The sequence below is a fragment of the Orcinus orca genome, chromosome 13 (genome assembly GCF_937001465.1).
Source record: "Orcinus orca chromosome 13, mOrcOrc1.1, whole genome shotgun sequence".
NCBI lineage: Eukaryota > Metazoa > Chordata > Mammalia > Artiodactyla > Delphinidae > Orcinus > Orcinus orca.
This window is the reverse complement of record NC_064571.1, coordinates 44,580,544-44,593,486: the sequence shown is the minus strand read 5'-3', so window position 1 is coordinate 44,593,486 and position 12,943 is coordinate 44,580,544. Positions and strand designations below refer to the sequence as shown.

Here is a 12,943-nt window from a genome sequence, read left to right as displayed (position 1 = left end):
CCTTCTTCAGATTATTTGTAACTAGGGGAAAAAAATCCCTATCTTAATAGGTAATATTTGCTTAGTTCTTCATGCATATGATATGTGTGCTCCTGTCATGCCAAGCAGTACCTTTACCTCTCAGTGGTTGATGCAAGCTCAAAATAGGAAGAGGTAGGTAGATAACGAACTTAAGAGAGAGTTAGCTACACAGAAATCTACCTTATGAAGTCATAGAAAAGCACAGTTTAAAAAAAAAAAAAAGACATGCTATTTTCACAGTGCACAGCCTGTGTAATTTTAGTTTAGTAATATGCTTGGATGTATCATTTGATCAAGACTATAATTTGTGAAGCTTGTTAAAAAGCTAAGTAGAATATGATAGGGGAAGACATTTCTTAAAAGCAAAAATTCATGGCTGATTATTTTAAGCACTGATTTGAATTGGCTTTATACTGTACTTTTATCCCTCTAGTCTTTGTTCATTAGGGTATCAAAATTGCTTGGAAATACCCTTCAGCTTTAGGCTATTAGGGCCAGCTATCTCATTTATGTACCTCCCTGAGGTGTTCCTGGAATCCCGTATATGTTAAAGTAGGTCCCATGGGCATTTTAACACTCTTGCCCCAGCACATATAGGCTCCTGCTTGCTTGTGTTGTGGCTGCTTTCCTTTCCTACATATCTGTTTTTGTCTGTTTTCAAAAGGTCGTTGGTTCTAGATGTCATAATTTCCTAAATGCATCACTGTTCATCTTCTGTAGCTTTTTGCCTGTCCTTAAGGTTTTCAATTTGAACATTTCCCTCAGATAAATTTTAAAGTTCAGACATTAGGAATTGTAAAACTAGAAGGGACCATAGAAGGTCACACCTCCAGTGGTTCTCAAAGAGTCATATGAGGCTCCTTCATAATTCAGAGGTCTGGGTTTCACCCCAGATCATAGGCAGTTGGGTTAGGAAGTCCTCGATAAGAACCCCATACTTGCATTTTATATTTGAAGAAACTAAGATTCTGAAACTAAGTTACTTGCCCAAATTGTTCTCTAATGAACAGTGGAGTCAGATGCATACCCAGATTTTCTCTGAGGACCAGCCCTTTCCACTTTCCCAAGTGTAGTTAATCTAGGCACTGCCACTGCCATTTTCTTCCCTCAAGAATGAAAATCAACGTATTGGGCGGCCCAGAAATTTCATTTGGGTTTTACTGTAACATCTGGTCAGAAAAAACCAAAACGAACTTTTTGGCCAACCCAATAGCTTGCAGAGGAGACCATCTCCATTGTGCTTAATGGCAGAACTTCTGTAAAGAAATAGCAGGACTGTTTTTTGAGGAAAGATTTTTAGATATTAGAAAAGTTATTTCTGAGTTGTAGAAGCGACCCACTAATGAATTGGATCTTGATAAGTTTTGCATTGATTTTTGCTCACCTGTATTTCCAAAAATCCTTCATTGTCCTCTTCCTGTACCTTCAGAAGTTTTCTAGGGCCTCTTTTATCACCGAAATTTGAGAAAAAAATGTAGTTCAAATCTGATTATTAGCACTCTTATATTTGGAAACTATTTAAAAGCTAAGAGAAAAAATTGTTGATTTAAAATATTTGTGTCGAGACGAGGGGAAGAAGGTGGAAAAGTAAGGCGCGGAGATCACCTTCCTCCCCACAGATACACCAGAAATACATCTACACGTGGAACAACTCCTACAGAACACCTACTGAACGCTGGCAGAAGGCCTCAGACCTCCCAAAAGGCAAGAAACTCCCCACATACCTGGGCAGGGCAAAATACCTGGGCAGGGCAAAAGAAAAAAGAATAAACAGAGACCAAAGAATAGGGACAGGACCTGTACCAGTGGGAGGGAGCTGTGAAGGAGGAAAGGTTTCCACACACTAGGAAGCCCCTTCACGGGCAGGGGTGGCGGAGGGGGAAGCTTCGGAGCTGCGGTGGAGAGCACAGCAACAGGGGTGTAGAAAGCAAAGTGGAGAGATTCCTGCACAGAGGATTGGTGCCGACCGGCACTCACCAGCCTGAGAGGCTTGTCTGCTCACCTGCTGGGGCGGGCGGGGCTGGGAGCTGAGGCTCAGGCTTCGGTCGGAGCGCAGGGAGAGGACTGGGGTTGGTGGCGTGAACATAGCCTGCAGGGGGTTAGTGCGCCACGGCTAGCTGGGAGGGAGTCCAGGGAAAAGTCTGGACCTGCTTTCTTCCCTCTTCGTTTCCTGGTGCACGAGGAGAGGGGATTAAGAGCACTGCTTAAAGGAGCTCCAGAGACGGGCGCAAGCCGGGGCTATCAGCGCGGACCCCAGAGACAGGCATGAGACGCTAAGGCTGCTGCTGCCGCCACCAAGAAGCCTGTGTGCGAGCACAGGTCACTATCCACACCCCCCTTCTGGGGAGCCTGTGCAGCCCGCCACTGCCAGGGTCCCGTGATCCAGGGACAACTCCCCCGGGAGAACGCACGGCACACCTCAGGCTGGTGAACGTCACGCTGGCGTCTGAGGCCACAGGCTTGCCCTGCACTCCGTACCCCTCCCTCCTCCCAGCATGAGTGAGCCACAGTCTCCGAAGCAGCTGCTCCTTTAACCCCATCCTGTCTGAGCAAATGACAGACACCCTCTGGTGACCTACACGCAGAGGCGGGGCCAAATCCAAAGCTGAGCCCCAAGAGCTGTGAGAACAAAGAAGAGAAAGGAAAATCCCTCCCAGCAGCCTCTGAAGCAGCAGATTAAAGCTCCACAATCAACTTGATGTACCTGCATCTGTGGAATACATGAATAGACGAAGAATCATCCCAAATTGAGGAGGTGGACTTTGAGAGCAAGATTTATGATTTTCTCCCCTTTTCCTCTTTTTGTGAGTGTGCATGTGTATGCTTCTGTGTGAGATGTTGTCTGTATAGCTTTGCTTCCACTATTTGTCCTAGGGTTCTATCCGTCTGTTTTTGGTTTTGTTTTCATTTTTTAAAAAAATTATTTTTTCTTATTTTTTATTTTAATAACTTTATTTTATATTCTTTCTTCCTTTCTTTCCTTCCTTCCCTCCTCCCTCCCTCCTTTCTTTCTTTCCTTGCTTCCTTTCTTTTTCTTTCTTTCTACTTTTTCTCCCTTTTATTCTGAGCTGTGTGGATGAAAGGCTCTTGGTGCTGCAGCCAGGAGTCAGTGCTGGGCCTCTGAGGTGGGAGAGCCAACTTCAGGACTCTGGTCCATAAGACACCTCCCAGCTCCACATAATATCAAACGGCGAAAATCTCGCAGAGATCTCCATCTCAACACCAGCACCCAGCTTCACTGAACGACGAGCAAGCTACAGTGCTGGACATCCTGTGCCAAACAACTAGCAAAACAGGAACACAACCCCATCCATTAGCAGAGAGGCTGCCTAAAATCATAAGTCCACAAGACCCCAAAACACACCACCAGACGTGGACCTGCCCACCAGAAAGACAAGATCCAGCCTCATCCACCAGAACACAGGCACTAGTCCCCTCCACCAGGAAGCCTACACAACCCACTGAACCAACCTTAGTTACTGGGCACAGACACCAAAAACAACGGGAACTATGACCATGCAGCCTGCAAAAAGGAGACCCCAAACACAGTAAGATAAGCAGAATGAGAAGACAGAAAAACACACAGCAGATGAAGGAGCAAGATAAAAGCCCACCAGACCTAACAAATGAAGAGGAAATAGGCAGTCTACCTGAAAAAGAATTCAGAATAATGATAGTAAAGATGATCCAAAATCTTGAAAACAGAATAGACAAAATGCAAGAAACATTTAACAAGGACCTAGAAGAACTAAAGATGAAACAAGCAATGATGAACAACACAATAAATGAAATTAAAAAGACTCTAGATGGGATCAATAGCAGAATAACTGAGGCAAAAGAACGGATAAGTGACCTGGAAGATAAAATAGTGGAAATGACTACTGCAGAGCAGAATAAAGAAAAAAGAATGAAAAGAACTGAGGACAGTCTCAGAGACCTCTGGGACAACATTAAATGCACCAACATTCGAATTATAGGGGTTCCAGAAGAAGAAGAGAAAAAGAAAGGGACTGAGAAAATATTTGAAGAGATTATAGTTGAAAACATCCCTAATATGGGAAAGGAAATAGTTAATCAAGTCCAGGAAGCACAGAGAGTACCATACAGGATAAATCCAAGGAGAAATACACCAAGACACATATTAATCAAACTGTCAAAAATTAAATACAAAGAAAGCATATTAAAAGCAGCAAAGGAAAAACAACAAATAACACACAAGGGAATCCCCATAAGGTTAACAGCTGATCTTTCAGCAGAAACTCTGCAAGCCAGAAGGGAGTGGCAGGACATATTTAAAGTGATGAAGGAGAAAAGCCTGCAACCAAGATTACTCTACCCAGCAAGGATCCCATTCACATTTGATGGAGAAATTAAAACCTTTACAGACAAGCAAAAGCTGAGAGAGTTCAGCACCACCAAACCAGCTTTACAACAAATGCTAAAGGAACTTCTCTGGGCAAGAAACACAAGAGAAGAAAAAGACCTACAATAACAGACCCAAAACAATTAAGAAAATGGGAATAGGAACATACATATCAATAATTACCTTAAATGTAAATGGTCTAAATGCTCCCACCAAAAGACACATTGTCTGAATGGATACAAAAACAAGACCCATTTATATGCTGTCTACAAGAGACCCACTTCAGACCTAGAGACACATACAGACTGAAAGTGAGGGGATGGAAAAAGATATTCCATGCAAATGGAAAACAAAAGAAAGCTGGAGTAGCAATTCTCATATCAGACAAAAATAGACTTTAAAATGAAGACTATTAGAAGAGACAAAGAAGGACACTACACAATGAACAAGGGATCGATCCAAGAAGAAGATAAAACAATTGTAAATATTTATGTACCCAACATAGGAGCACCTCAATACGTAAGGCAAATACTAACAGCCATAAAAGAGGAAATCGACAGTAACACATTCATAGTAGGGGACTTTAACACCCCACTTTCACCAATGGACACATCATCCAAAATGAAAATAAATAAGGAAACACAAGCTTTAAATGATACATTAAACAATATGGACTTAATTGATATTTATAGGACATTCCATCCAAAAACAACAATACACATTTTGTCAAGTGCTCATGGAACATTCTCCAGGATAGATCATATCTTGGGTCACAAATCAAGCCTTGGTAAATTTAAGAAAATTGAAATTGTATCAAGTATCTTTTCTAACCACAATGCTCTGAGGCTATCAATTACAGGAAAAGATCTGTAAAAAATACAAACACATGGAGGCTAAACAATACACTACTTAATACCGAAGTGATCACTGAAGAAATCAAAGAGGAAATCAAAAAATACCTAGAAACAAATGACAATGGAGACACGACAACCCAAAACCTATGGGATGCAGCAAAAGCAGTTCTAAGAGGGAAGTTTCAAGCAATACAATCCTACCTTAAGAAACAGGAAACATCTCAAATAAACAACCTAACCTTGCACCTAAAGCAATTAGAGAAAGAAGAACAAAACAACCCCAAAGTTAGCAGAAGGAAAGAAATCATAAAGATCAGATCAGAAATAAATGAAAAAGAAATGAAGGAAACAATAGCAAAGATCAATAAAACTAAAAGCTAGTTCTTTGAGAAGATAAACAAAACTATAAACCATTAGCCAGACTTATCAAGAAAAAAAGGGAGAAGACTCAAATCAATAGAATTAGAAATGAAAAAGGAGAAGTACCAACTGACACTGCAGAAATACAAAAGGTCATGAGAGATTACTACAAGCAACTCTATGGCAATAAAATGGACAACCTGGAAGAAATGAACAAATTCTTAGAAATGCACAACCTGCCAAGACTGAATCAGGAAGAAGTAGAAAATATGAGCAGACCAATCACAAGCACTGAAATTGAAACTGTGATTAAAAATCTTCCAACAAAGAAAAGCCCAGGACCAGATAGCTTCACAGGCGAATTCTATTAAACATTTAGAGAAGAGCTAACACCTATCCTTCTCAAACTCTTCCAAAATATAGCAGAGGGAGGAACACTCCCAAACTCATTCTACGAGGCCACCATCACCTTGATACCAAAACCAGACAAGGATGTCAGAAAGAAAGAAAACTACAGGCCAATATCACTGATGAACATGGATGCAAAAATCCTCAACAAAATACTAGCAAACAGAATCCAACAGCACATTAAAAGGATCATACACCATGATCAAGTGGGGTTTATTCCAGGAATGCAAGGATTCTTCAATATATGCAAATCAATCAATGTGATAAACCATGTTAACAAACTGAAGGAGAAAAACCGTATGATTCTCTCAATAAATGCAGTGAAATCTTTCGACAAAATTCAACACCCATTTATGATAAAAACCCTGCAGAAAGTAGGCATAGAGGGAACTTGAGCTCATGCAGCTCAATAACAAAAAAAACAAACAACCCAATCCAAAAATGGGCAGAAGACCTAAATAGACATTTCTCCAAAGAAGATATACAGACTGCCAACAAACACATGAAAGAATGCTCAACAGCATTAATCATTAGAGCAATGCAACTCAAAACTACAATGAAATATCATCTCACACCGGTCAGAATGGCCATCATCAAAAAATCTAGAAACAATAAATGCTGGAGAGGGTGTGGAGAAAAGGGAACACTATTGCACTGCTGGTGGGAATGTGAATAGCCACTATAGAGAACAGTATGGAGGTTCCTTAAAAAACTACAAATAGAACTACCACATGACCCAGCAATCCCACTACTGGGCATATACCCTGAGAAAACCATAATTCAAAACGAGTCATGTACCAAAATGTTCATTGCAGCTCTATTTACAATAGCCAGGACATGGAAACAACCTAAGTGTCCATCATCGGATGAATGGATAAAGAAGATGCGGCACATATATACAATGGAATATTACTCAGCCATAAAAAGAAACGAAATTGAGCTATTTGTAATGAGGTGGATGGACCCAGAGTCTGTCATACAGAGTGAAGTAAGTCAGAAAGAGAAAGACAAATACCGTATGCTAACACATATATATGGAATTTAAGAAAAAAAAATGTCATGAAGAACCTAGGGGTAAGACGGGAATAAAGACACAGACCTACTAGAGAATGGACTTTAGGATATGGGGAGAGGGAAGGGTAAGCTCTGACAAAGTGAGAGAGTGGCATGGACATATATACACTACCAAATGTAAAATAGATAGCTAGTAGGAAGCAGCCGCATAGCACAGGGAGATCAGCTTGGTGCTTTGTGACCACCTAGAGGGCTGGGATAGGGAGGGTGGGAGGGAGACACAAGAGGGGAGAGATATGGGGACATATGTATATGTATGACTGATTCACTTTGTTATAAAGCAGAAACTAACACACCATTGTAAAGCAATTATACTCCAATAAAGATGTAAAAAAATATTTGTGTCACCATGGTAAGTTATATATCAAAAACACATAGCAAATATTGGAGATTAAAGAAAAATACAGATTGTGAGACAGTTTCATAGTTTGTAAGAAATAACTTACGTAAGATTATGAAACCTATTAGAGGAACTATGTGCTTTTACAGTAACGTCACAGAAATGTAAAGCTTTCTCAGAATGTGATAGCCGTTACAAGACTCAGAGCTTGTTTCATCTCAGTGTCTGGTATTCTTTCTGGAGATAAGTTAACATCTATACAATGGAAAGACTCTTCTTCACAGCACCAAGTGCTTTTATTCTCTTCCCAAGCTATACCCCAAACATACACTGCCCTCTAAGAAATAGTAAATCTATCTTGTAGTAATGGTTTTATCTTAGTTATCTTAGGTTTGTCTGTTTGGCTGTTGTCAATTCCCTGAGAACAGTTGAAATACTTGACTGGTCATCTCAGATACCCACCTGTTCTGCTTTCAGTTAATGAGTCACTACTCTGTGTCCGCCTTAATATTCTGTATCCTTGGCTTATTTCAGAGTCCTGCCTTCTCTGAGTTTCCTTTCACCACATAGTAATTTCAGGGTTAAGGCCCATTGCATTCTACATTTGAATACTTGAAGAGGGGTTGCACTTTTGAGTTGTAATCATCTACTGCCTTACGTCCCTGATCATTTGGCTCTATCCTCTGCTTCTAACCAAGACATCAAAGCGTTCTGGGTAGATGTAATTATGTATACCATTTAAGGGCTAGAAAGGCAAAGTCCATAGCATTCCTTGGCTTCCTGATTCAGAATTTGTGCCTCTTCAGTCAGTGTACTGAGAAATGACACTTTCCTAGCTCCCTTGGGTACAATTTGAGCCATCCATTGCTATATCATTCCTTTCCAAATAGTTAAGGACCATACTACAGTTCCCTTCAAACATGACAATATCTCCATCACATAGTTGTGCCTGCTAAAACAGAGAGACTAATAGTTACATGGGCTTCGAAATGAAGGTAGACAGAACCCTATATATTCTTATGTAGTACTGTGAATAGTACTTGGCTTCCCTGGAGTATCTGCTCTTTTTAAAAGAGAAAACAGAGAAACACAATCTATGAATAATTAATGAGCCAACGGGTTTGTATTCATATTAGAGCAATGTAAATTTTTGTGGAATTAATCTGATCATAATCCTAATAGTGAAACACTCTAAGAGGGTTATGACTTACTGTGTGTGTTTCCTAATTAATGTTAGTATATTGGTATGTCGTTGTTGAATTCAGTAACAATTACTTATTAATCTCACCTTTTGCTACTGTCCCTTTAAAATGGACCAGTTTTTAGCATATTGTAGTTGTATCTATTTTAGTGACTCTTGAATTTATTCTTATCTTTTCCCTGCATCTGTATGCTTTCTGTTGTGGTAATCCGAGATACCATATTGGGTAGCTAAGATTTATGATAACTGAGGCCCCCATTTCGCAGGGGAAACCAGGGAACTCTACCACTGACCCTTAATGCTACCACCTCAGGGACTTTAAACCACTAAGGACAATGAAGGAGCGTTTGTTCTTAGCTATTTAACATTTTGGTATCCCTTATTTTAGAGGTATAATATAGGAACCAGGATGATTTTGCTCATGTGTTCTTAATTCTGGCTAGATATTAGAATCATGTTGAAACCTTTTAAAACAAAAAATAGATGACCATACCTGTCTGAGTAACTCCCAGTGTGCAGTGTGCAGCTAGAGTTGAGGACCACTCTCACAGCTAGTGTAAGCTGGCACGTCATTCTTTAATTCTGACCCTGGTTGCTAACAAAGCGTCGTAGTCCCATCTGTTGAGCAGTTCTTGTGATTTAGAAACTTGTATCACATTTCATTTTGTGTTTGTGTTTGACAAAATATGTGAATATTTTGTCTCTTGTCTTATATTCCTTTTTGTCCCTCTCATAGATTCCCGCTTAGAACAAAAAAACATATACATGTCTTTGTGGAAGAGGACAATTAAGATGCTTACTTTTTTTTCTTAAGGTTGTATGGAGGAAACTTGGAGATGCTGCAGGTTCGTGTCCTGGAATTAGGCAGCATTTGTCTGGAAACCAGTACAAAGGACCCATGTGAGAAGGACTCTCTTTCAAACATGACATCACCACTGCCAGAGAGACAGAAGAAAAGAGTGGATTTTCACAAACCTGGACTCATGGAATAACATGGAGTGATTGTACATTGCACATATTTTCCCTCTAAAATCTTTAGTGTAACTGAAGTTGTATTTTGTCTCTCACTTCAATGTTCACAACAGTCAATCTCAAACAAGGTAGCTTTGAAAATCACCATTTTGGTACCAATATTTTCATTAGAACTAAAAGTTTTTGACTCTTCAGATGGAAAATTGTAATTGGGAAACCTGCATGATTGGAAGAGTCCAGTAGAGCCTCTGTGGTTTTGATAGAATTGAATCATTGCATATAATGGTGGGAGTGTTCTACCATATTGTTCAAGATAAGAGGTGGTTTCCAGCTTCCCAAGTTGGAGAGTTGGTCACCTATTATATTTTAGTTAATAAAATACTAGTTCCTGATGCATAATTGATTTGAACGCAAGATAAGATTAGGTTTCTGGGATTTCGTTTTGACTTTTGAGGTGCTAAAAATACCACATAAATTTTCCTTACCAGCTAGGAGGGTAGCAGGACTTTGTCAAGTGCTTATCAGCGAGTACCATTTATTTTAATTGATCAAAGTAAATATATCTTTTCTTTTCATCTTAATGTATTGCTCATGAAGACACATCTTGGGAACACATCAACCTCCATCTTCAGTGTATTCATTAATGTTAATATTAACAGTTTCAATTAAAGAACAAGCAAACAATTTTTCTAAGTGTTTCCAGCAGTGAGATGTTAATTTCTACAATTTAATTTCTAGACATGCTGTTATACTTAATAAACTTTCTGTAAACTTTAAAATATTGCACTGCATTTATGAAAAAAGCTTTCTTAGCCTACAGCAGTTATCTAACATTTTATGAAACTGACGCATGTCCTTCATTATTGAAGCTAAAAGCTCTTGTTCAGATTGCTTGAGGTTTGAAAAGGAGGTGTGCTAGCTTTGCTTTGCTTTCCTTATTTTTGGTGTATATATATATATTTTATATATATATATATATATATATATATATAAAAATAGACTGTGTGTATTGGAAATGCTATGATAGGTATTTTGTGTTTATCCAAATGCAACGATAGTTTTTTGTATGAATGTGCAAGAGGCCTGTGAACGAATGCTAACTTTATATTGTAGTTTAAGATTATAAAAGTAGGAATGCAACAATTCCCAGTTTTCTTCTAAATTACTTAGATTTGATTCATAGCAGATATTCTGTTGTTGCTCTTGTTTTTAAACAGGCTCATTACACATGTATTAATTGTCATTGGTGAAGGAATTGTTACACTTTTTTGAATGTTATTGTGATGAAAAAGCAGCCCTCTGGTCTCAGAAAATATTTATGAATTAATTTGCTATAGAATTCTCTAATTATTGTAATTGGGTTACCATTTAAGCTTTTCTTTTAAAATGTTATATATTTTAAGAATATTATTACTCTATAAAAGAAAATTGCTATATTTACACCTTCTCTTGAAAAGCCTTCATCATTAAATTGTTGTATTCCTACACTCTGAAGACATTTAAAACAAGCTTCTGTGCCTGCAGTAGAGCCTGCAGAAGCTAATACAAGGAACACTGGTCTTTTGACAAAATACTTGTGTAAATTTTGATACTGTATTAAAACTATTTTTTTAAAGTTCTGCATAAAATTGACTCATCAAGTATATGTGTTCATCTTAGCAATGATAATAAATTATTTAATCTCAGTGGTTTTTTTCTCCAAAATGTTTTTCCTAAATGGAGATTTCTAATAGTCACTAAATATCATATTACTCCTGTATGATGACAGTAATGTAGTAATACAGATGATTCATTATCTTAAATACAAGACAAAGGCATGTTTAAATATGTGCTTAATGAGGGATTTAATATTGAGATTCCTCAATTCATTATTTTCTAGTATAATGTAGTTAAAAATTTAGAATATTTAAGAATATTTAAAAATTAGTTATAAACTCTTTCCCTTGTTCTTCTAATTCATATAGAGTAAGATTAAACTTCAATTATTTATTATTAAAATATTAGTAATCACAAGAAAATACACCAGAGAGAAAATATTAAAGAAATGGAAAACTCGGCATCTGTATTTAAGAAGCTTATACATTATTGGGGAAAGATAATATACACATATGACCAAGACGTAAATTAGAGAACACACACACACACACGCTCAGGTAGAGAACTTGGAAATCACTCACACCCTACACTTAGCATTAGTCTGTACTTTAAATGACATAGTAGATGGACAGCCCAGGGCCTGAATCTTGCTACTGCCCAATATGTTTATCAATAAGAGTGAGTGGCACCCTTCTGTTACATGACCAGCTTATTAGCTTATGATTTCATTTTCCCTGGAACAAAGGTTAATTTACATATCTTAGTAGATGATCTTTACCAGCCTTGAAGTTGACTGTCAGTCTATCAGAATCTAAGCTTTTTAAATTAATGCTTTGTAAGTTTCTAGCACATGCTCAAGGCACTACAGAAAATTTAGATCATATGTGACATTCAGCAAAATGCGGACAGTCTAATTGGGATGATTGTTCGACAGTTCAGTTAACTTTTAATGAATGCCTACCACTACCATATGAGTAAACACACTTTGGTTCCTCACTCAGGATGCTGACTGTTCAAGAAATAATATGGAACCGTAGTATCTTGGATACCAGCAGAAGCTTCCTTTATCCTTGAGATCTAGATAAGGTTGCCTCAGACATCTATTTTCATCATCTTGAGGAAGTGCTAAGTCTCCTAGTGCCTTCCACTCATTTCCAGAGTTTTCACTCTATGTAAGCATCCTGTTGCCTCATTCTGCTTCACCTCAAGTGCAAACTGATTCTCCATTAGAAATCTTGTCACCCATTCTTGGAAAGGATCTGCCTACTTCAAGCTGTCTTATCAAAGTAAATTCCCAACAAGCTCAAGACACTTCTATGAGGAATTCATACATTGACTTCTAAAAGAAAAATTTCTCCATCTCATTACACAATTAAAGGACAATATATCAGATTGAACCATATGAGATTGCCAATATTTGTCCATCTTTGGATTACCAAAACAGCATACGGTACAACTTCGTATGATTAAGAGATTTTTGGTGGGAATAAACAATAGAAGTTTGCGTCAGCATATTGAGCTGGAGCAATATAAAGTATGCTTTACTACATGCAGCACTGAATAAAGGCCTTTGGCTTAGCGAGGCTGACTTTGGGGCGGCAAGTTCAGCACGTGACTATAATTAGCTCTGTGCATTTGAGACTTATTCTCATTGAGCCTCAGTGTCCTGATGTGCTGAGTGGAGATAACATCTATCTTGCTGAGTTACTGTAAGGTTCTTAGTAGCCTTCCTAGTTCCAAAGTTCAATGATCTT

The 12,943-nt window shown here is 38.4% G+C and overlaps 1 protein-coding gene and 1 long non-coding RNA gene across 9 annotated transcripts in view; one reads left to right on the top strand and one right to left on the bottom strand.

The window, feature by feature from the left end:
- CCDC85A (coiled-coil domain containing 85A) overlaps positions 1–11,278 on the top strand; it is a 224,772-nt gene extending 213,494 nt beyond the window's left edge. For all 8 annotated transcript variants that reach the window (XM_049695967.1, XM_033414229.2, XM_004284387.3 and 5 more), the window contains one exon: positions 9,436–11,278. In XM_049695967.1, coding sequence (XP_049551924.1) covers positions 9,436–9,525 — 90 coding nt within the window. In that variant the 3' untranslated portion in view covers positions 9,526–11,278. The remainder of the gene's footprint in view (positions 1–9,435) is intronic.
- LOC125960818 (uncharacterized) overlaps positions 1–12,943 on the bottom strand; it is a 480,299-nt gene that overhangs the window by 426,707 nt on the left and 40,649 nt on the right. Inside the window, exon 2 of the long non-coding RNA XR_007470865.1 lies at positions 4,636–4,672. This is a non-coding gene — a long non-coding RNA (uncharacterized LOC125960818). The remainder of the gene's footprint in view (positions 1–4,635; positions 4,673–12,943) is intronic.